General features: G+C 43.1%; 6 protein-coding genes across 13 annotated transcripts; 2 read left to right on the top strand and 4 right to left on the bottom strand.

Annotated features, from left to right (window-relative positions):
- Positions 1-31: 31 nt before the first annotated feature.
- On the bottom strand, positions 32-2581 carry LOC112455973 (CCAAT/enhancer-binding protein gamma-like). Of its 2 annotated transcripts, none has more exons than XM_025018211.1 (4): positions 1973-2581; positions 934-1042; positions 687-843; positions 32-590 (listed from the first exon to the last, which is right to left on the bottom strand). In XM_025018211.1, exons 1-4 carry the CDS (start codon positions 2080-2082, stop codon positions 475-477), a joined length of 492 nt encoding a protein of 163 aa, XP_024873979.1. In that variant the 5' UTR covers positions 2083-2581; the 3' UTR covers positions 32-474. The 2 variants fall into 2 exon arrangements, with proteins under 2 accessions (XP_024873979.1, XP_024873980.1); XM_025018212.1 differs by lacking the exon at positions 1973-2581 and adding an exon at positions 1537-1644.
- Positions 2582-2744: 163 nt separating this feature from the next.
- LOC112455972 (RNA polymerase II-associated factor 1 homolog) lies at positions 2745-5849 on the bottom strand. The gene is made up of 8 exons (XM_025018209.1): positions 5310-5849; positions 5123-5215; positions 4703-5027; positions 4463-4606; positions 4287-4390; positions 3989-4205; positions 3620-3896; positions 2745-3543 (listed from the first exon to the last, which is right to left on the bottom strand). The coding sequence occupies exons 1-8, from the start codon at positions 5381-5383 to the stop codon at positions 3014-3016; spliced, it is 1764 nt and encodes a 587-aa protein (XP_024873977.1). The 5' UTR covers positions 5384-5849; the 3' UTR covers positions 2745-3013.
- On the top strand, positions 5285-9765 carry LOC112455970 (probable protein S-acyltransferase 23). Of its 4 annotated transcripts, XM_025018206.1 has the most exons (10): positions 5285-5372; positions 6638-6920; positions 7144-7385; positions 7457-7595; positions 7720-7845; positions 7936-8381; positions 8466-8715; positions 8781-8953; positions 9037-9202; positions 9278-9765. In XM_025018206.1, the coding sequence occupies exons 2-10, from the start codon at positions 6888-6890 to the stop codon at positions 9479-9481; spliced, it is 1779 nt and encodes a 592-aa protein (XP_024873974.1). In that variant the 5' UTR covers positions 5285-5372; positions 6638-6887; the 3' UTR covers positions 9482-9765. The 4 variants fall into 4 exon arrangements, with proteins under 4 accessions (XP_024873974.1, XP_024873973.1, XP_024873976.1 ...); XM_025018205.1 differs by lacking the exon at positions 5285-5372 and having other exon boundaries at positions 6500-6920; XM_025018208.1 differs by lacking the exon at positions 5285-5372 and having other exon boundaries at positions 6503-6832.
- A 93-nt stretch (positions 9766-9858) lies between these two features.
- LOC112455968 (engulfment and cell motility protein 1) lies at positions 9859-13649 on the bottom strand. Its single transcript, XM_025018201.1, has 7 exons — positions 13377-13649; positions 12744-13043; positions 12231-12659; positions 11427-11843; positions 10915-11352; positions 10527-10833; positions 9859-10447 (listed from the first exon to the last, which is right to left on the bottom strand). Exons 1-7 carry the CDS (start codon positions 13506-13508, stop codon positions 10284-10286), a joined length of 2187 nt encoding a protein of 728 aa, XP_024873969.1. The 5' UTR covers positions 13509-13649; the 3' UTR covers positions 9859-10283.
- Positions 13650-13778: 129 nt separating this feature from the next.
- Positions 13779-17448, top strand: LOC112455969 (angiotensin-converting enzyme-like). 3 transcript variants are annotated; one of them, XM_025018202.1, is made up of 12 exons: positions 13779-13846; positions 14070-14202; positions 14372-14506; positions 14704-14986; positions 15081-15209; positions 15334-15446; positions 15554-15742; positions 15833-16100; positions 16183-16291; positions 16460-16854; positions 16924-17070; positions 17276-17448. In XM_025018202.1, exons 2-12 carry the CDS (start codon positions 14178-14180, stop codon positions 17439-17441), a joined length of 1959 nt encoding a protein of 652 aa, XP_024873970.1. In that variant the 5' UTR covers positions 13779-13846; positions 14070-14177; the 3' UTR covers positions 17442-17448. The 3 variants fall into 3 exon arrangements, with proteins under 3 accessions (XP_024873970.1, XP_024873972.1, XP_024873971.1); XM_025018204.1 differs by lacking the exon at positions 13779-13846 and having other exon boundaries at positions 13993-14174; positions 14262-14506; XM_025018203.1 differs by lacking the exon at positions 13779-13846 and having other exon boundaries at positions 13993-14202; positions 14262-14506.
- A 122-nt stretch (positions 17449-17570) lies between these two features.
- Positions 17571-21879, bottom strand: LOC112455967 (YEATS domain-containing protein 2). Of its 2 annotated transcripts, XM_025018200.1 has the most exons (5): positions 21587-21879; positions 21302-21463; positions 17977-20969; positions 17821-17894; positions 17597-17717 (listed from the first exon to the last, which is right to left on the bottom strand). In XM_025018200.1, exons 2-5 carry the CDS (start codon positions 21396-21398, stop codon positions 17597-17599), a joined length of 3285 nt encoding a protein of 1094 aa, XP_024873968.1. In that variant the 5' UTR covers positions 21399-21463; positions 21587-21879. The 2 variants fall into 2 exon arrangements, with proteins under 2 accessions (XP_024873967.1, XP_024873968.1); XM_025018199.1 differs by having other exon boundaries at positions 17571-17717; positions 21302-21879.
- Between the last annotated feature and the right edge of the window lie 340 nt (positions 21880-22219).

Here is a 22219-nt window from a genome sequence, read left to right as displayed (position 1 = left end):
GCGGTAAGTGTTTAAAAGAAAATGTTCTTTCTTAGTTATATTTTCATATACACATCTCTTAAATGTTGCACAACGCGTGCGTATGACATAAAATGCTGTAACATCAGCAACATGTGTGTGTTTAATACTGTGTGTTGACCTTTTTATGCTGTTTAGATCAAAGATCATTTACGCTCCACTGGCTACCGCGTAAAGTGAATACTTTCGTACTCGACGTTCGCGCGAGTTCTCCGTCTCCCGTACGTTTCGATAAGTTGTAACGTTAGCTGGTGGTACGTCACTGACACGGCTGCAACTTGGAAGGCTCGCGTTCAGAAAACGCTCTTCGCATCTATAATCTTTTTCAACGACTTTAAAGCGAACATTTTTCCAAGATGTCCGCTTCATGTTTCGATCGAGCGAGCCAGACTTAATACTGTCTCGCGTTCCAGACTTACGACCACGCTGCGTTCTTCACGTGGAGCTTGTCGCGGTCTACAGCTTGGCGGAACCAGTCTTCAGCGACGCTTCCGTGGCGTTTTCGTCTGCTAGCAGAGCCGTTAGATCTAGATCTTGGATATTTACGGCTTCGGTCGTATGACTGGGAAGTCCTGAGAAAACAAAATTATATAACGATACACGGAAACGCGTTAGTCATAGGAAACGTCAACACGCTGACTGCTGACACGACGTTGTCTTAACGTTACCTGAATGCGCGATAAAAAGATTTTTGAGAAACCCAAGCTCCTTGGTAAGCATTTTAATTTTCTCCTCCAACAATTCGTTCTCCGTTTTCAGCTGCGTTACTCTTTCCAAGGTTTGTTGCGTGCGTAATTTACTCTTCACTCTGGATCGTTTCACAGCCTGTGAAACAGCGGAGCGAACGACGATAGTATACGCATATGCAAATAACATGCACACGTTACATGGAAAAAACTGATATATATAGATTACCTGGTTATTCCGATCCCGCCTCTTTCGATAATCCTCGTCGCCCTCGTCCTCCATTTGCTTCTTTCGTTTATTGTTTTCTTTATTTTTCGGCGCCATATAACGTAGCGTGCTAAAACACAGATGGTTAGTTTCGTAACGTTTCAAACGGCAAACTTTTACAACGTAAAATCGGAGGGATATCCAAGATAATAATGGTCACGTCGTCTGTGTTTCGTTCTTCGACATAAAACATATCTCGAGTTTAGAGATAACGAGAAACTTTTCAGCTACATGACGCACCGTGTATTTTCTTTTGCTACTAAGTACAAACGGATGCATCGTCGCGCGTTTCTCTCCCGTTTCTCCCGCGGAATGCGCGGCGCGCGATAATGCGGACATGAAATCGACGTCGTCTGTCGTCGACTTGTTTACCTCGCGGTGGGATGGATGAATAAACGTACGATAGAGAGCGAGATAGAGGGGGAGAGAGAGAGAGAGATAGCGCGGAGCACGTAGCGCTCTCTCTCTCTCAGGGTCATGTTTTCAGCATACGCGATAAGTACTCCAGCAATTGCTCAAAAAATGGCGAATTTAAATACCCGAACAACCATACGAAATACGTACACTGCGCGAACGATGCTCCTCTCCTTACGTCGCATAACGAACGCCGCGATATTATGACTTATGACTCGAAACGATGGCTTTAACAGGTAGGGTAGGATTGGGTAGGATCTCTGAAGAGCGCAACGCGTGGACCTAACCTAGAAACTTGGCTCGTATCGATCCGCTCTCGCTTCACGCGCGCCCTTCCAGCACTTGAATACACACGTTTGATTAAACATATATATTTGTGTGCCCAGAGAAAGAGAGGGCGACGGAGACGAATCCTGAATCCCGAACCTCGAGACTCGAGTCCGATGGTCCGATCCCCGAGCAGAAACAGAAACGCAAACACACACACACATACGTGTACGGGTGTACACGCGCGGGGCACGTGCATCGATGCGACACGTGGCTCTCCTTCGCGCTTATTCTTCTATCTACTCCCTCGAACTCTCACCTCTCGTCGAGTCCCTGAACCAACTCGTTCGCTTCAACGTAATCCTCAATCCTCGGCACGGATAATGATACGGAACTGTCATGTGTCCTTCGGCATCGACGCCGACCCATTCGGATATGTCGCGGGATGACGCAATGCGCAACCGAATCTTTGCAACTGCAACTTTTGCAATTTGCAAGTGCCGGGCAAACGGGATGCGTGGCGTCCTCCGGCTGCGCGACTAACAACTACGTTGCATCGCGATGGCCGATGACGTCTCGTCTTGACGTCGCTGTGACGTCGCGTTACCCTTAGTACCCTTACCCCGAGATAACATAACCCCCGAGAATTTACGGGTCGGCGGTCGCACAACGTCTCACGTTTGCATACATGGAAAACGTTCTGAAGAGCCCCACTTTCTCGCGATAGCTACGCACGACCGAAAAAACTTGTATAATAAATAAACGCACGACGTCCCTCCGTCCTTTTCTACCGCCTCACACCGTTTGCATTCGACGTATAATGGGAAACGGAATATTAACGGAAAAAAAGAAAATATAAAAATGACACAAGTAGATTTAGCCGCGCGCGCGCGCTGAACGACGTTATCACGACGCGAGACGGCCTGAGATATAACTAACTCCTTTTTTATCTTATACGTTTCAAGTCCGATACACGTGTGTGTGTGTCGCAGACGTAACGGTCAAAGTCCATGGCGTTGTTTTGGAAATGTAATGGTGGCGTATCGTAGGATTCGTAGGACGGATCTCACACGCAGTTAAAAAAACGTACACATTTTCCTCATATAAATTTATTATATCTTTGATAGTGCCGCCGAGCACTCGTAAACCCTGTAAACACGTACTCCGTATATGTTCGTACCGTCAAAGACATGCTCTTTCCGTTCATTTAATATGCAATAATTCTGAGATATTCGGCGGGGAACTGCTATCCGGAATATATTTAAATAGCGATGACAAACCGATACTCTTCGAACGGATTCAGATGGAAACGATGGCCGTCGACGTAGGTCGTAGAGTATTCTCGCGCACGCGTCTCGCGTCACTCGCTCTCGGAGCCGCTTTCGCCGCTCGCGCTAGCGGACCCGCTACCGCTACCAGTACCGGATCTCGATCTTGACCGTGACCTGGACTTGGACCGCGAGTTCGACCGAGATCTCGACGGTGACTTCGCGGGCGTTCCCGAGCGCGATCTGGATCTCGACGTGTTCCTCGCGTGAGGACTGCCGGACCGAGACCGTGCGTTACTGCGCGCGTTAGACGGCGAACGCGACCGAGAACGCGAGCGTGATCGAGACGGTGATTTAGATTTGGATGGTGAACGTGAGCGTGAACGTGACCGCGAACGCGCGCTCGACCTCGACCTCGATCTCGACCTCGATTTGGATCTTGATCTTGATCTTGATTTTGACTTTGATCTCGATCTCGATCTTGATCTCGAGTCGGCGTTGGAACGAGACCGCGAGCGGGATCGTGATTTTCTGCTGGATGCTCGCGACGATACCCGCGAGGACGCCCGCGAGGACGCTCTCGACGAGGCACGAGAGTCTCCCTCGTTCTCTGCTTCGGAACCTACAAACAACGTTTCCAGTTAGTTGGCGTTTAGCGGTCTCTATTTACAATAATAGCCTGAATATAGAAAGCGAACCTTTAACCGCCGTATCTTTTCGGTCTGTCTTTTCCTCTTGTTGAGTAGTCTCCTGCTCCTGCTCCTGCTCCTGCTCCTGCTCCTCCTCTTCCTCCTCTTCGTCCTCGTCTTCCTCTCCTGGCGGCTCCAATTGTTTCTCTCGATATCTCTGCATTCTGAATTCGTTGGCGTTCAGCGGTCTATGACGCACTATCAGGCGCGAGTTGTTTGGCTGCTGTCCGACCTTCTGGCGCCGTTTGCTCAGTCGCACGCGCGTCTCCAGTTCATTGTAGTAAACCTGCGGTACACAAGAGGATTAACGTGACGAATATCACGGAATCATATAACGCGTGATACACGAGCGCGACGAGCGCGCTGATATATATATACCCCGTCTTGTCTCATCACAAGGAAATAATTCTCCTCGTATCCCTTGGAAGCTTTGCTCTTCACGTTCCAATTGTATTCTCTCGCCATTTTGTATTCGTATTCTTCCTCATCGGCGTACGCGATACCAGCAGTCAAGTCCCGTCGGCGCTTCTCCAACGTTTCTTCCAACGGCAAAAAGTAAGCTACGAATTGCTCACCGCTCTCGTCCATTACACCTCTACGAGGGAAGCATTGTTTTAAACACGAAAATCCAAGTTCCTTCCACATTGCGTAACGTAAACGTATTGCGAGAGCTTACCGTATCATAGCTTGCGACATTTCTTCGATCTGCGCGGGTACAGATCGACCAGTTGGCGCAGGATCAGAATCAAATATGACTTGCGCACATGGATATTTCCACAACTATAAAAATTTAAAAAGATGACACGATACACGATGACGATATTGTTTACACAGCACCCCAAGCACGAGTACCTTAAAGTCTGGATATACTGGTAATATTTCTGTAGGTACTACGTTCGGTTTGCTGTAGTGTCTTTCAATTGGCTTTTTATTGTCTTCAAAGGTCTTTTCTATAGCTTTTATTTGACTATCGCGATCCATGTACAACGTTTCCTCCTAATCGAAAATACGTGACGTTTGTTATTTAAAAAAATAAAAATATACAAATACTCCGCAAGTGTTGCATATATAGCGTAGAAGGCAGGGTCGTACCTTGAAGTTCTTCTTGATACTGTAACCAACTTTAGCTTCAACCTTGTCTGCCGTTTGCGGCTGGAATCTGGTACTTTCTGTGGAAATATATTCTGTACGTCGTAACCAAGAAACACTCCTGGCATGATGTCGGGACCGCTTAGAGTCCTGTGGCGTAAGAACATCTTCCTCCAGCAACTTTTCATCCGCTGGATCTAATTGAGCATTCAGATCACCCGCATACGTGTCTTTATTTATCAAATCGATCTCTACACCTAAATCGTGTTCCGTCAGTACTTCATACTTGTAGTTGCGCTCTAATGAAGTCGGATTATACTGAATAAACCTGCGTTATAGATATCACAAATCATTATTATTATTATTATTATTATTAAAGGCAAAAAGACGTGAGCAGCGACAGTTTGACATCTGATCGCTCACCTGGTCGGTTCGAAGGGATACGTTATAAATTTCGGGTCAAACGGAATATCTGGCAGAGTGTTGCAATATTTAACTCTGCATATGAGCTCGGACCTGAAAAAGCGCGGGTCAATGGTCAATGTAGCAGCGCTATAGTTGTATTCATTTATAGATTAACTGTGGAGTGTGGGTGCGCGCGTTTATTTACCGTTTCTCCGCTGGTCTGGCCGCGCGTTTGTCCCTGTCAGCTTGATTGCTGTTGGTTTGTATGGTAGGTGCCATTTTATCGCGTCGCAAACTCGCCGATCTAACGATCAACAACAGACGTCAAGGCTCATAACTCACAACACAATATAAGCTTAAAAGCCATCACGACCGAGCGTCACATAACCACGTTGATACTTGATACTGTGTACTGTGTACGTCACGCGCAGTCCACGCAGAGGCCATATTGCCATTGCAGCCGAAGCCGACCGCTTTTCTCGCGCATGCGCGAGAAAATAAAAAAAAATTGGCATAAATCGCAAATTTGATTACGTTTCAAACACGTCTTAGGCATGTAAATACAGGGGTGCTTAGAATATGCTTTTCATAACGACTTTCATATTTCATACTTTGCTACCGGGATGCCCTGATGGCCCAGCCTCTTTCAGGCTTCTCTCTGCTAACGCGCAGGCGCGAAACTTTGCGAGACTTTAATTGTCGCCAAGTCGTAAAGATGTTGCCATTATGACGTAAACAAATGCTACCGTAGAATATTTTTATATTGCGCACGTTGTTTAACACGTAAAGAGTTATGATGTAAATAATAAATTATAATAAAATGTATAAGTACTTAATGTGTAAAATAATATTATAAAAACTAATACGTATTGATAAATCTGGAAAAAAAATTTTAATGCGAGATTATTTTCAAATCAAAACAAGGATTTTACAAAGTAGTCTAAAATCCAAGAATATACAACGTACTGGATCTGCTTGTAGATCAAGAAACTTCCACGTCTTAAATTTTGTATTTAGGACGTTATGATCGAGACTCGCGAATGAACCCGAAGATCGAACTGCACGCAAGGCCGAAGTCAAGAGACTTATAATAACATGGCATGTAAAATTCGAGAATAAATAACCAAGCCAGAAATCGAATCTGCGTCGGAGACCATTAATACCATCATAGAATCAGAAGACTCCATTGATTAACGTAACATGCGGAAAACTTTCAGCTCTTCTCCGTCAAACTTGTTTTAATAACTCATTAATAACTTTTTTCATGACGTTGCTCATGCAAGATTTTCCTGGTTATTCGTTATTTGTCAGCGAGCATGGGAATATCCGCGCCGCGCCGCGCCGCGCCGAGCCGCGACGCGCGACGTCCTAATTTCTCGTGCGCTCCTCGCACGCAGGCGTTTCCGTCGGCGTCGCCGCGTTATTGATTCGAATGCGCAAAACCCCGAGCGGCATTCTCAGAAATGCGGACGTCGTTGATCGCGTGAGAAAAGGGCTTCTACCTATCCTATAATTCCTATATTCTCGTCGTAGGAGTCCGCGAAGCGGGCGTTTCAGGTCTGGAGGATAAGCTGCGCCGCCAGGTGAGGCCCGGAAGACATGGTTGGGCCCAATGTTTCCTTGTGACTAACCGTCCCGGAGGGTGGAACGATCGCCACGCAGGGCGCATCCTTCAGAACGCCTTCCGAACACGAGCGTACAAATACAGAACTCGCGACGCTGTGCAAGGTAAAAGGCGCGACGTGAAAGTGCAAACGTATTCGCTGGAAATAACTGGAATGCAATGGAGTTCGGCGTTAAAAGTCAGATGTTGAAAGTGAGGCGAGAAGATATTATTATATATAAAACAAAATAAACGAGGATGACGTGGATCACCTTGATACTCGATGAATAGTTAATAATTAATGAACAAGAGTATTACCATTCAGCTTGCAATGTCTTACACTACGTGACTTTTCAATCTTCTGCAATCTTGTCTTGTCTTGTCGCAAAACACAAAGTGCTCAATCACAAAGTGATATTGCGCGTAATCCTTACAGGTGTATCCTGTGAGCCCTGTGGCAGGGCCCGGCGCGGCACGCTCGGTATGGGAACTGAGTCCAGATCCCGACATGGTCGGGCATCTACCGAACAATCCGATATCTGGTCATCAGAATCATGGTTCCGGCAAGGATACGCGGCAGAGGAATCGTCCTGACGATAACATCTATGCGGACGAGGCTACCACTGGCCAGAGCCCCACCGATGAGACGAAGCAGATCTTCGAGTTGCTCAGAGCTGGGTGAGATTTCGGAAAGAGAATTAATTCACATAAAACTGAAACACTTGAAAAATTCGATGACGTAGACACAGAGGGATCGTTCGTATGTGTCGCAGTGAAATCGAGGCGGTCGAGGAACTGGTCGAGAAGAACGGGCTGAGTGTGCTTAGTGCGAGAGACGAATGGGGATACACACCTGCCCATTGGGCTGCCTTGGATGGCACGGTCCAAGTTAGTTTCGAGCGTTTCGAGAGACATATTGTGATTAAAAAATCGTCATTTCTTAAACCCCCCCCCCCCCCCCTTAACACCCTTAAGCACCCTAGAAGACGTAAAACTTGTGTCTTTCAAACAGGTCATGAGATATCTGATAGAACGGAGCGGACCCGTCGATCTACCGTGCCTCGGCACGCAAGGACCCAGGCCGATACACTGGGCCTGTCGGAAAGGCCACAGTGCGATAGTGCAATTATTGTTCAAGGTAGATAGGATTACAACGCCAAAAGAAATGTAAAACGGTTCTATTTCGTACCTATTTCTTCGTCTTTCGTCGCGTTTCCATTTTTCTCAGGCGGGAGTCGCGGTCAACGCAGCTGATTTTAAGGGTTTAACGCCTCTGATGACCGCCTGCATGTTCGGCAAATTTGCGACGGCCGCCTTCTTGCTGGGATCCGGCGCGCAGGGACACTTGACCGACATAAACGGTGACACCGCGTTGCATTGGGCTGCGTACAAAGGACACGCCGAGCTGATCAAGCTGTTGATGTACAGCGGAGTGGATCTGCAGAAACCTGATTACTTTGGTTCGACACCGCTTCATCTGGCCTGCCTGTCTGGCAACGTCAGCTGCGTGCGGATCCTCTGCGAAAAGAGCAAGATCGAGCTTGAACCGCGAGACAAAAACGGTAAGACACCGTTGCAGCTGGCCAAGAGTCATCGCCACTCGGAGATCGTGCGGATTCTGCAGGCGGAACAGAAGCGCCGTGCCAGATGGATACCGCCCATCAACGAGCTATGGTTCGTGCTCGATTTTTCTAAACGAAGAAATGAACGTTCCCCTCTTGAAATGTAAATCATCTATGTGCTATTTGCTTTCTGAAGGGCGCTGTTGTTTGGCGGAGCGGGCAACAGCAAAGGACCGTTGCTGTTGTTCATGATATCCGTCCTGCTATGGGGATACCCAATGTACCTGTTCAAGTGCATTCCATTAACATGGAATCTCTTACGAGGCAGTCATTATTGCTTCATTTACTGGAACATCCTCATGTGGATTTCGTGGATCGTGGCTAATAGAAGAGACCCCGGTTATGTGCCGCAAAACAGCGATACTTATTATAGGGCGATAAAACAGGTATCACGTGTGATATCTATAAGATAAACGATTCTTACGTATCGTTACGTCCTGCGTTGTTTTAGATTCCGTACTTTGACAAATGGAAGAAACGGAATGTCTTATTATCGCGATTGTGTCACAGCTGCAGATGTTTCAGGCCCCTCCGGGCTAAACATTGTAGAATTTGCAACAGATGCGTTACATATTTCGATCATCACTGTCCATTTATATACAACTGCGTTGGCCTACGGAACAGGTACGGATCGATACAACATGCATACGTGCATACATACCTTATTGTATCGCTTAATTTTTTAGCATTCTCCTATTTGTTTTCAGAATGTGGTTCTTCCTGTTCGTTATGTGCGTGGCGATAAATTGCTCTTTCACGTTATATTTCGCCTGTTATTGCATCGCACGTGAGGGAATTCAACTCTTATATGTTCTCGGTGTATTGGAGGCTCTCGTCTTTTGCGGACTCGGCTGGATTCTAACGTGTACCTCGGTAGATACCAACACATTTACATATGTCGTCATATTTTTTATGTACAAACTTTCTATCATTATTTCTTTTTAATAGGTCCTACATGCATGTATGAATTTGACTACCAACGAAATGTTCAATTATAAGAGGTACTCGTATTTGAGGGATAAGAAGGGCAAATACTTGAATCCCTTTAGTCGAGGACCCGTGCTTAATTTCATCGAATTTTTCCTCTGTCCGCCGAATCATCAAACGAACGATCTTCAGCATTATCATATTCTTTCTGAGGACGTCATATAATTGTATAAATCTCCGAATAATCTATTTCACGCTCTCTCTCTCTCTCTCTCTCTCTCTCTCTCTCTCGCGCACAGAGAAGCGTCAAGCGCGATCACTACGTACAACGATACATTATTTTTTCAAATTACGTGTACATTTGCACATAAATATTATTACCACTTGTGAAAGATTCTTATATTTCACAGTTTAGATCGCGCGACATTTTGCTGCCAGGGCACAAACTTGCAAAGATGTAGTCGAGAGTTTTATATAAGTTAATGTTTCAATAAATATCTTATAAACAAGTTTCACAATTTATTAAATGTATTATAGTTTAGTCACATTAGTCACATAGAGGTTAATATAAAATACTGATAGCATAATAGAGATAAAAAATCTTACTATACGTATAAAATATATTACGACAGATTAGTTATATATTATCAGATGCTTTTGGAGTTAATTAAATTATTGTAAATAGATCGTCAACATGATTAACAGTGATGTCATTTCTAACTATACGATTTTCGTTTCGGGATAAATACGTTCTTAAAAAATGTATAAAAAACTGCGTACATATACATATAAAATTTAAAATGTTTCTTTGGTAAAATATACTACTGTTCTCTATATTATTAAAATGCGCAATGGAAAATTACGATCTAGAGAGAGAAATCTCAATCTATATCGTAGCAATATAGTATATGCACAAAATATATAAAAATCGTTACTTATGAACAAAGATCAACGGCTTAATATGCCTATAAAAAATTAATATATGGATGTAAATTGTATAGTAATAGACGGGCACGACTTACAATTTTTACTTTAACTCGTAGCAAAAGTCATAATTTGGTGGTGGTTCGGGAATCGCGGGTGGATCTTGCGGGATATCGATCCCTTCGGCGTCTAAAAGTCTTAATTTAATATCCATGGATAGTAAAGTCTCCAAGTCATTTTCAGCCTCTTTACTAGTCATTCTATTTCCTGAAAGAAAGGAAAAAGCAAGTAAAAAAATTACTCGCACATGCATCGCTTGTAAATGTAAGCGGAATATGCGACGCACCGAGTAAAGCGTTAATGCCGTCGGTCCAATAATCGAAAACTTGTTCATCAGGAGCAACGAAATCGAGACTAGATACTTCAACGGAGTCCAACGCCAAGGAAAACGCCAACTGATGCGTAGTTTTTCGCCTTTGCAAATCTTTCATATGCGGACAATCTCTGCCGGTCAGTAATCCTCGAATCTCGACTACCGCTAACTTCGTAGGAAGTTCGTCTATTGTTGGCACCGATTTCTCGTCGCAGTCTCCATAGTGAAAGACTTTGTGATTCGGCGATAAGCGGACGTACCAAAATTTATCTTTAATCCGCTAAAAATATCGAGATTCTTATTAGAAATTTCATAATTTATACGTAATGCTAAACGTATCTTATGTCAAAATAATACATACTTGTCCTCTGGCACTGTATTTCATGAATCTAGTACCCTGCACCAAAAATCCTAATCGTTGCTGCTGAATCAGCTCTAAGATTTCTGGAGTAATCTGTTCTCTAAGTTCAACAATTGGCCTTGCGTGGCTTTCCCATTCTTCCCTGTTTGTCCTTTCCTGTTGCCAGAGGTTAGTGATTGTCGAATAGGGCAGCTGTTGTAACTTGTTTTTGAACTTGTCCAGTCCTGTGGGCTTGCATTGAAGCGCCCTAGTAATCTGCTCGCGTACGACAGAGAAGACTTTGACAAAATCTTCCGTAGTTGCTCTCATTTCCTTCCACGTCTTATTCAACAGAACTATGCAGACACAGTAAAACTCTTCGAAGGGATGATCGTGCGTAAAGAACATTGGATGATAAGACTGACCCTGTTCGCTTGGAGCTTCGCCAATACGTAATACCTAATTAATATTCGTCCATTTTATATGTGCATTATTAAACGTATAATTTAAAGTTTTTGAAAAATCTATCTCACCTCGCAAAGCAATTTAACAAGTTCTACACTTGTTCTGCCGAAAGGACATTCATGCTCGTCTGCTCTGCACGAGTTCTCGAGAACGACCTTCGTGTAAGCTTCAGTATGATTACGTGCAAAGTATACCATACAATCCAATGCAAGCATCCCTGGTGGAGTCTCGGTAAAGTCGAGAGCAGGATTGATGTCATACTTGAAACCCAATTTCTTGTAATCCTTGGCAAAAAGTCCTTGCTTGCGAGCGGTTACATCACTACTATTCACACCTTCCGTATCGAAGGCGATTCTTCGAAGTTCCTTAATTTTGTCATGTGCGTCTTGATCCTGTGGATCCATCTTCGTCATCATTCGTTGTTCCAAAAGACTCAACATTAGCGTCTGCAGTACATAGAGTTGATGGGCCATTTCTGCTCCGACCTGTGAAAGCGGGATGTTTTTAGAAAAAAAAAAAAAAAAAAAAAAACGATAAAAACAAAAGTTTATTGGCTAGAAATAACTACTAACGGTTATACAGGATACACCAATGAAAACAAAACTTCTGTTTTGGCCTAATATTTGAGATACGAAACACGTACAATTTATATGAAAATAAATAAATTTTTTTTTTCTTTCAACTCATAACAGATATTCGTTTTGATCAAGCTTTATGTGTATATAATAAACAAATCAACCATTTTAGTCTACAAAACCTGGTAAAGTAGACAGGTTTAAATTTTTTTAAATTAATTAAATTCTTCGGTCATAAATACAAAGGTAAATGTAACTCTAGTAAAAATTCTATATCGATACGTTATGTACGTATACCTGTCCAGTAGACTGTATGACATTTGTCAAGAACACGTTCCTGACTTGTTTAGACTGTAACGTAGCAGAAACTGCTCGTCTTTTGTGCATATCAGCCTTTAGAAACAGTGCATTTATTAAAGCTATCGCATTTTGTTGAATTTGCGGATTCATGCACTGCAAATGCATTACAAGATTAGGAAAAGTAACTTCTTTCTCCACTTGTCCATATTTCCCTGTTGAATTTAGGACTATATTCTCTAAAATACTTAGAGAAGCTTCGACTATACTGGTGTCCTGAGTTACTGCGTGATTATTCACGTAGCTCGCCACTTTATTGATAAACGGTGTTTCCAATATGTCCCAAGAAACAATTCCATGGTCCATCAATTCCACAAACGATTGAAGGGAATATGCAAGCGTGTTTCCCTTATATTTTCCACCTTCCACCTAATGGAGCATTTGTTACGTAAGAAATATATAAATGATTGACAAAAGTCACACACTATATTCTTGTACGAAAGGCTTTCATACCTGTGAAATAATTAATGCCAATCCTTTCTTATTTATAAATTCCAACGCAAAAGTCATGTCCATGCTGAGTGTGCTCAGCTTCTGTAGAGAGAGAGCCACTAATTTCTCTTCTACCGTTCCATTGTTAAGCTTAGCCAAAATATCGCTCGCTGTTTTCGAAGGTGAAAACTCCAATCTGAGAATACTGCCATTCTTCACCTCGTTTCTATTTTTCTCGGTAATGTAATTCTGATTGTTATTTTCCGAAAATTGCAAAGAGTATGACTCCGCGTCGGACAAGCCCCATCCGTTACACAATTCCTAAAATTAAAGCAGAACATTAGTCATTAATCCTATAAATTAAGTATCAGCATGCGTTCTATTATCTTTCCTTCTTATACAGGATACGTCTGAAATACAATAAAATACAACGATATATAACTGGAAAGAGGTAATTCCTCGTGCGGAAATAAGTAACAGGGTAAAATTTTTTCGTGGGACGCTTTTTTTCTAAATAAAATGTTGAAAATTGGACGATTAATTCAGATGCACCCTGTATACTGTATGTACAAGTACCAAATTACGATATCACATGAAACATCGTGATGAGATTATAGTAACGTTATAGCAGTAGTATAATAAAATTGACCGCACCTGAATAATTCCGGCCAAAGGTTGCTTCTGATTGAACTCGATGAGCTGCGGCACCTGATCGGTCATTTGGACGGCGATTTTCACGATGTTCGAATCTTTCTGGACCGGCATTTTGATCGCCTGCGTGTACATAAAAGGAATAAGAACGAGTTCCTTCGCAGACGCGCGACAACGACGTTTCGTGCACGCCGGTCCAGTTTGTTTACAATCCGCTGGCGAGTTTTGACGTCTCCGCTGTCATAACGATCCCGACATTCCCGACCCGAGCCCGAGAACCGAGATTGTCCGAGATGCAGTTGCAAGTTGCAACGGTCACGTGACCGCGAGGGCGAGGCGCGCGCGAGGCGAGGTTAGAGCAGGCGAGCCCGCTTCCGCCCGTCACCGGAAACGACGTGACAGGGTGCCGCGGTGACATGATAGGACCGCCAATTCAACTTTCACGTCCACCAGCTTAATATCAGTATCGAGAAGTCGTTAATTTTATAAACAAATTTATAAAATATATTGCCTTACTCGCTTAATGGATTTACGTAAACTGACGTTATACAATTTATACACAATATTTCATTAATTTTTTTATGCTTAATTCATATATATATGTATATCAATTCTTTATTCCTTTATCGTGCGCGTGCTTCGCACGCGGGTTCACGTTCACGAAGCTGCAATCAAAATCTCATTTTCTCAAGACAGGGAGTCAGAGGAGATCGTTTTTCTTGAAGCAGGACGATGGAGTGTTTTTCTTGACGGTGGAATGAGGCGATTGAAAGACACCATGGCAGAGACAGTGGAAATGAAGTAATGAAGCTAAGAGCACGTTGCTGGCGTAAGTAAAACAATGCGTAGGTTTTGATTAAAAGGTATATCGATCTCCTGTCACCCTAGAAAAATACAAGAAACGACGCAAATGCGGGAGCAGTCAGCAGAAATGGTCCTCGAGTACGCGGATAAAGGCTCACGTTTTCCGACAATAGCTGATTAATCCTTCTCCGTAGACCGACAGTGCGGCATCGTCGCGTCTCGTTTGCAAGACATGGCAAGTGATCCGAGAAAACGTTTGCGAAATGCGTTTTTCCTTCATCTCATCGCAGTATGCATCGTTCTGCATATCAGCAACGTCGCCTCGAAAAGTAAAGTGTGATTGTTGAAAAAAATGTTTAATTTTAATTAAATATAATGCGCTGTGAAATAGTGACGTATAAAAAATGTTCAATAACTTTATAAATGTTTTGATATATTCAAATAATTATTGAGACGTGAATCAGTCAATAATTTATCTATTCCATACGATAAAATTATAATTGATGATTTATTTATTATTTATTAGAAATTGAAGAAACTGCGTGTGGAACATCGATGATTGTGCTCAATCGGATAGACAATACGTTTGACGTGTTAAATCGAGCGATCGCCGAATTGGAATGGCAAACCCTCGCAAACCGTTCGATTACATCGTCAGAAATATATATGCACCTTGTTCGTCTGAAGCTCAAGTTAAGGAATGGATGGTGTACAAACGTGTTGGACCTTGAAAACGATGGAGTATCTGTGAACGAAAACGTGCTGCGCTTTTTGTGCAAAGGACCAAAATATACCAATGAAATAGCAAGGTATGACAGATGTCTATAATCAAAGTTGAAAATCCTTGTTTATATATAAATCGTTAAATTTAAACCAATTTTCATTTCGTTCCTCTTTTTACAGAAAAATCACTGTTATCAATCAACTGTTGTCATCCGCATATACGTCTGCACGGATTTGCAAAATTGAAAATTACGTACAAAGATGTTACAACGGTGAATTAGACGTGGGAAAGTTAATGGCAACTTCGAGGTACATTGCAATACGTTATGTAATTTAAAGCTAAAGTTACGGAATCTCTCAGAAATGCGAAAAATATGACAAAAAAGAAAATATTTAATATCCTTTTTTGAACATGTATATTTGTTTTATTTAGAAACGAGACGGAATTACGTTGGGCTTGGACTGCTTGGAGAAATCATATGAGTCACACAAAGAAACTGTTTGGACAGTTGGTGAATCTTCAAAATACTGCTGTGCGAAACAATGGTAACGTAACATTTATAATACTAAATTATTTATTGAGATTTTAAAAAGGAGGATTAAGCTTTTATTTTTAATAGTATTAATAATAATTAAGTTTTACTGCGTATAAGGCTATGCTGATATCGGAGAATATTGGAGAGAGGAATACGAACGTCCAGACTTGGAAAACGTTTTTGAAGAAATGTATCGACAAGTTGAGCCTCTCTACAGTCTTCTTCACGCTGTCGTAAGATTCCGGCTCGCAAGATTGTATCCCGACGTTATTGATGTGTTTTCGCCAATTCCTGCTCATTTATTAGGTAAAATAAGTTAATAATAAAGGTAAATAACGTAAATAACGAAAAAATAGCGAACGCAACTTCTTTCTCTTTCGGCGTATTTTTATATAGGCAACTTGTGGTCGCAAAGTTGGGAAGCATTAATTGACGTGGTGTTTCCAACGTACACCGCGGTCATGCCGAATCTGACGGATTCGATGATACAAGAAACGTACAGCGTAATAAAAATGGTTAAGACTGCAGAAGATTTTTACACATCTCTCGGATTTCCACCGTTACCGTCAGAATTCTGGAAGAAGTCTATCTTTGAACAAGAAACTGGCAGGGAATCTAGCTGTCACGCAACCGCGGTCAACATGTACAAGAAGGATGATTTTAGGTATTTTTATGATTTTAAGTCACATAGGAATCGAGTTATGACGTTATGAATTCAGTTTAATTTAACTGTGCCTTTATTTTAGAATTTTTGCGTGTTTAGAAACACGACCGCAAGATTTCAATGTCATTTATCACGAGATTGGTCACATACAGTATTATATGGCATATCAGAATCAGCCGTCATTTTTCAAGGTATTTAACCCTTTTAAAATTAAATTGTTACTATGTAACTGACTTATTTATATTATAACGTCGAGCTATCGTTGTCTTGACAAGAATCAACTTACTATTTCCAACAAACTACCTATTGCAATAATTTTCATTTTAATTTGTATGTAAAATATATGTTATCTTATTCAGAATGGAATCAACAGTGCTTTTCACGAGTCAATAGGCGATGCTATTTCGTATGGCGCAACTTCTTTCCGACACATGCATCGTCTGGAATTGATACGTAACGCTTCTGCGTCATTCGGCAATTCATCCGAAGTAAATTCGCGTTTGCAAGATTCGTTGGAAATAGCTCTCCTTCTGAAGCAAGCTTTACTTAAAATACCGCAACTATCCAATGGACTAATAATAGAGAAATGGAGGTGGTCCGTATTCTCCGGTAAGACACAGCCATCGGAATACAACACATTCTGGTGGAACTTGCATCGTCGATACATGGGTGTCGTACCGCCATCACCGAGATCCGAGAAGTTCTTTGATCCAGCGGCGAAATTCCACATCGCCCATGGTATACCTTATGCCGGGTAGGTTCGAGAGAAGATTTGATACGAAGGATATACAAATAAAACTAACAAATAATTTGATATCAATAGATACTTCCTGGGAAACTTTCTGCAAATTCAATTATTTCAAGGAATGTGTGAAGCATCTTTGAATTTACCGGTTGGTTCCACGGCATTTAACTTACCTCTTCACAAATGCGACATTTATGGCTCCAAGGATGCGGGAAAATTCTTAAGGTTGGTATAAGCAACTGCATGAATTTTTACAAAATAATAGTTTTACGTCTGGCTTTTTTTTTTCGAAAATAAGGAAAGAAAATAGTAAAAAAATAACTTTCCTACAAAATGTATATCTAAATGCTTCATTTGTGTGGAGAACATGGAAAAAGATGTACGAATGTATGTAAAAAAAAAGTGATTTTAGTTCACTTTATGCTTCCAGGTCGATCATGAAACTCGGAAGCAAAGCAAATTGGAGACACGCGTTGCGTGTGACAACGGGATATTCCGAGTATCGTATAGAGCCGTTCTTAGCATACTACGAACCGGTTCGCGAATGGCTGCAACGCGAGATTGAACATCACGGGATTCCAGTTGGCTGGGATTGAAATGAATCAATCTCGAGTTTTCCGACATGAATGTAGGAAGTGTCTGTCTTGATTTTCCTTCGCTGTGTCGTTAAGAATATCTTCAAGAATTGTATCGATTACTTCGTTGTATTCTGGAGTCCAGTGCGACTAAGCGGTCGCTTGCACGTGTGTCGTCATAGTTCTGTTGTATTTAATTCTTGTCTCGAGCCCAGACCTTCGTTCGTGAAAATATCGAATTCTTCTCGATTTGCGAGAGCGTTACGGACGTCGTTTGGCGTAATGACTTTGGGACATCTGCAATACAAATTAATGAAATATATAATAGACAGTTTACAATACAAACCGTGTGTGCACAGAGGTGCAGAAAAAAAAAATATATATATATATATATAATTACTCATTTCCGCTGTTTCTTTCCCAAGCTCTTGCCAACGACGATCGAGTGAGATCCTCCACGAAACATTCGACAACCTGAATACAATTATGATCGTGAATATACAATTTTTATTTTATATCCCAACAGTGAGTACACGTGCATAAAAAATAATTTTACCCGCATCATTACACGACTAGCAGCACAATATACAACACCGGGAATAATCTCCTCTGGTGTGATCTTGATGCCGATATCTCGCGCGGTGTCACACACGAAATTATGGAACGGCAGCAGATCTTCGTCAAGTTCAATCGGTAATAATGTAGAACCAGTTGAACACGTGCTATTTTTATCACTGTCGTTTTTTCTCCGATCGATTGTAATACTGCGTGGACTCTCCTTCACATTCTCGACGTCGATCTCTTCGTCATCGATATGATTATCCTTCGATTGACGATTAGGTTCTTGCTGGCAGGTCTGCAGCCACTTATGCAGCGCACGTGGTTCCGTACACGTGGATAAGACCGTGGCAGATGTCGTGGTATCGGGTAGTTTCTTCGTATCGCTCGTTCCGGCTGTTTCCTGTACACCGAAGGCATTCCGACTCGGTGTGTAGCCGTGTAGTCTCGCCCACAGGATGATCTCCTTGATGGTCCATAGTTGGTCGATTGGGATCGGCTTCATCCGTAGAAAGCTTCTGATCGTCTTCGCGCGGTACCACTCCATGGCTCGCCGTTTACCGACATTGTACGCAAAGTATTCCTCCTCGCTGCAACACGCGTAAGGATGCAGCCGTCTGTACTCGGGATCGCGGGCGTCTCGCGTAACGATCGGCACGCGGCGTATAATAAATCGTATCAGCGCCTCCGTGTCGGCGATATTCACGGTGTCGATTGACCGGAGAACCGCTTCGTACAGATCCTTCTTGCTCTGGATTTTGAATTTGTCCTTGCCCAGCGTGACCTTCGCCCGTTGCACCACGGTCTTCTCCGATCTTGCGCACGATACGGATTCTTGTTGCTTGCCAATCAACGGATTGCTCCTTGTCGTCGCCTCGGCGAGACCGTAAGTGTTTCGCAGGTCGCGCGAGTCCGCTATCTTCAGGATCGGCACGTTCTCGTTAACGTTCAGCAGCAGACTATTAGCGCTTTTCAGCTTGAGTACAACAGCCTTTTTGTTATTGTCAACTGTACCTTCCTTTCGCGCATTTGCCTTGGCGTTAGGCGGCTTCTTCAGAATGCTCACGCCCTGAGGAACGCGAACGTTTAGTCTCGCGACGCTACCGTCTCTCGGAACAGAAACTTTCACGTCGCCGTCGACGAACTTTTTTGAGTTTTCGTTAGATTTTGATGGAAGTATACTTGCGAGATCCACCGGTATTGATTTCTTATCCTTCAAAAGAAGTACATGCTTGCTGGTCGACGACGCGAATATATTCGACGGTGGTATGGAGATGTGCAGAGGTCTTAAATGCGACGTATTGATTTCCGAGGAACTTGCGGCTTTCTGTAAATTGTTGAAGCACGCGAGCGAGGCACGGGACGGTTTGTGGAAACCATTAGTCGTCGTTACTGTATCTTTGGCCGAGATAGTTTCTGAAATCCCGAAAGTATTATCGCTGTTCGAGTTTTTTGCTCGTAAAGATTTCACCGTGTCGGGTGACGACAGACTCTTTTGACTATTGTTCTTCTGGAATGTATTTACTACTAGCGACGCGTCTGTCGTTGCGTTTGAATTTGAAGATAAAGGCTGATAGTTGCCGGAAGACTGGATATCACCGTTAAATCTATGCGAGGGAACGACTAGGTCAGCGTTCTTTTCGTTACTCTCAACTGACGTGATCGCGAACGTTGTACAGTCGTTTTCCGGACAGTGCTCCACAGTCACGTTTCCTTCTCTTACAGTACACGGACCAGAATTAAAATACTGTCTGCTGTAATAATTATGATCGTGTTCGATGGGGTTGCGTATCGCTTCTCCATGTTTGTCGTTGGATACGCGAGTGGTTGCGTCGGCGTCGTTAGGTTCAGTTTTTATTCCGGTTAAATCCAATGATGACGTCAATCGTTTGCATGCTTCGGACATTTCTTTCAGTTGCATTTTCTCGGAAGTGTTCACGGTAAGCCGTGACATTTCCGCGACGTTCGCCGATTGTTTATGAGTAAATTCGAAACTATTACCATTACCGTTCGGTTCTACCTTTACCAAAGTGTCATTATTAATGGAAGACTCGACTTGGTGGTTATTCTGTTCCGGATTACGGGATTCCGCCGTATGAATCCACACGTCGACCAGGGTCTCCGAGCCTAGGGTTTGCAGTCCCGTGTAAGTGCGATCTAGTTTCAGGTGGTGAATTATGTCCATGGGCTTATTCAAGGCATTCTTAAAGTGCAATTGCACCCTAAGAGGAAATTCACCCCATCCTCGTCTGGACAGGTGAAACGGGTACGACGTGACTTCAACGACGTCGTTTGGACGGTAACTGGGATGCAGGAAGAACCTCACCTTACTGACGAAAGTTCCGATGTTGGCATTCTCATCTTTGTCACCGCGCACGTACATCGTCCACTTGTGACTCGACGCATCTTCTCGCCAATCTGGCGGGATCCACTTGGAAATATTGCCGACGACAATGCGTTTGCGGACCTTGTGGCTATTTCCACGAGACGGGCATGCCTTCTCAGGCACGCTGCTCTTCGGTGGCACGTAACGAGGTATCTTGCGAGGTTGAGGCTCCTCGTCCGACGCTTTTCGTTTCTCACCTTGTAACGCGCCATCACGCTTGTTTGCATTTTCCTCGATTTTGAGCGTGCTATTCGCCGTGGTGCTCGCGCCCGACGCGAGACATTCATTGTACAAAAATCGGGGATCGGTGGACGTCGATGGCACCGCGAGATCTGTACAATCAGTGGATTTGGGACACTTTCCAAGTAACGTTTTAATCGCGGGATGAATCCTCGTCTGTTTCGTGGTCTCCGCAGCTTGGGGACGTTGACACTGCTTGCGATTGTAAAAGTTAGTAATTATGACGTAACGCAATAGATGAAAGATCTTGAGAGTTTTGTGCAGTCTTTCCTGTATCTGTAAAATTTCCTTCTCCTTCAAATCAATCTCCCGTGAGAACTCTTTCTCCACTATTGCAGTTATCTTCTTTGCGGTAGTGTTTCTTGCTAAAAGAAAAGAAAGATGTTGCGTTATTTATCGTTGGATACCGTTAGATCAGGCCATCAGGCATGGTCACGTTGAAGCTTCGGAGCCACGCGACACCTTCGCTCTTCGTGAATAGAAAGGGGATACTTGGCATCGTGGCTCCAAAAGTCCAAAGCTCGAAGCTGACCACGCCTGTGTTAAATGTTTACAGAATCACGAAATAATATCAAACGTATTCTAAAAAATAAATCTTGCAAATTTATTAATGTTGCGCTAATGTTTGAGAGTTTAATCTTTTTATTCGCGTACTACGTCTGTAAGAAATTATTATTAATGGAATCAATATGTTTACCATTTTCTTCGTAAATCTTTTGCTGGGCTTGGTCGTTGGAAGTTGTGGAGACATAATCAGGATCCTGACCGTTTAGCGATTCTTCAGGAGCACTCATTTATCGCGTTTACACTTTGCTCAAGAGAATAAGAGTCATCTCAACACAGAATATATACAGCAGTTCTAGTTGGATTGGGATTGACGCGGCGGCATTTAAAAACACACGAGATAACATCGCCGAGTTAACAGTCTCTCGACACGTGTAAGTATATAAAAAAAAAGCTAGATTCAATATATTTCTTTCACCATTCAATAGCCTCGCCGAGCCTTCGTCTGAACGCTCAGACACACATTCTATCTCGCTCTTGTAAATACATATAAAAATTTCGGAGAAACTTATTCGCAGAGGTTAGAGCCGTCGTGGTTTCACTCGTGCTACCGCTTACCGCTTACAGCTTACAGCTTACAGACGATCGATATTTACAAGTTACAAGCGAGGGATAATTTAGAATTTTAGAAAAAAAAAACAACACCCCGGCATACGCGTCCGCGAGGATCCGATAACACACACGTTCGTCGGAATGTCGAACGTGATACCGACATTACCGACAGAACCACATCGTTGCAGCCCGATCACGTTTGGCTCGCTCGTTTGTCTGATTTGGCGTTGGCAGGTAAGGCAGGTTGGCACGCCAGTGTTTAGTGATTTTCTTGGACGCTTTTGCTAGGCCGTACAGTAGCGCCACACATCCACTTTCAGGAATTGGAAATTGGAACTACGATGAGTCACATTGGCCATTGGCCGCGTTCAGCAGACCCGCATATGCGCGTTACGGAACGCAGGGAATAAGGCCCGGTCTACAATGGATGTCGGAAGTCGGAGTCGTAAGAAATTGACCAATCACAATCTATTATTCTCCTTGCGGCCGAAGAATAATG

Source organism: Temnothorax curvispinosus, unplaced genomic scaffold (genome assembly GCF_003070985.1).
Source record: "Temnothorax curvispinosus isolate PA1 unplaced genomic scaffold, ASM307098v1 QBEX01006549.1, whole genome shotgun sequence".
Classification (NCBI taxonomy): domain Eukaryota; kingdom Metazoa; phylum Arthropoda; class Insecta; order Hymenoptera; family Formicidae; genus Temnothorax; species Temnothorax curvispinosus.
This window is presented reverse-complemented; position numbering and strand designations above follow the sequence as displayed.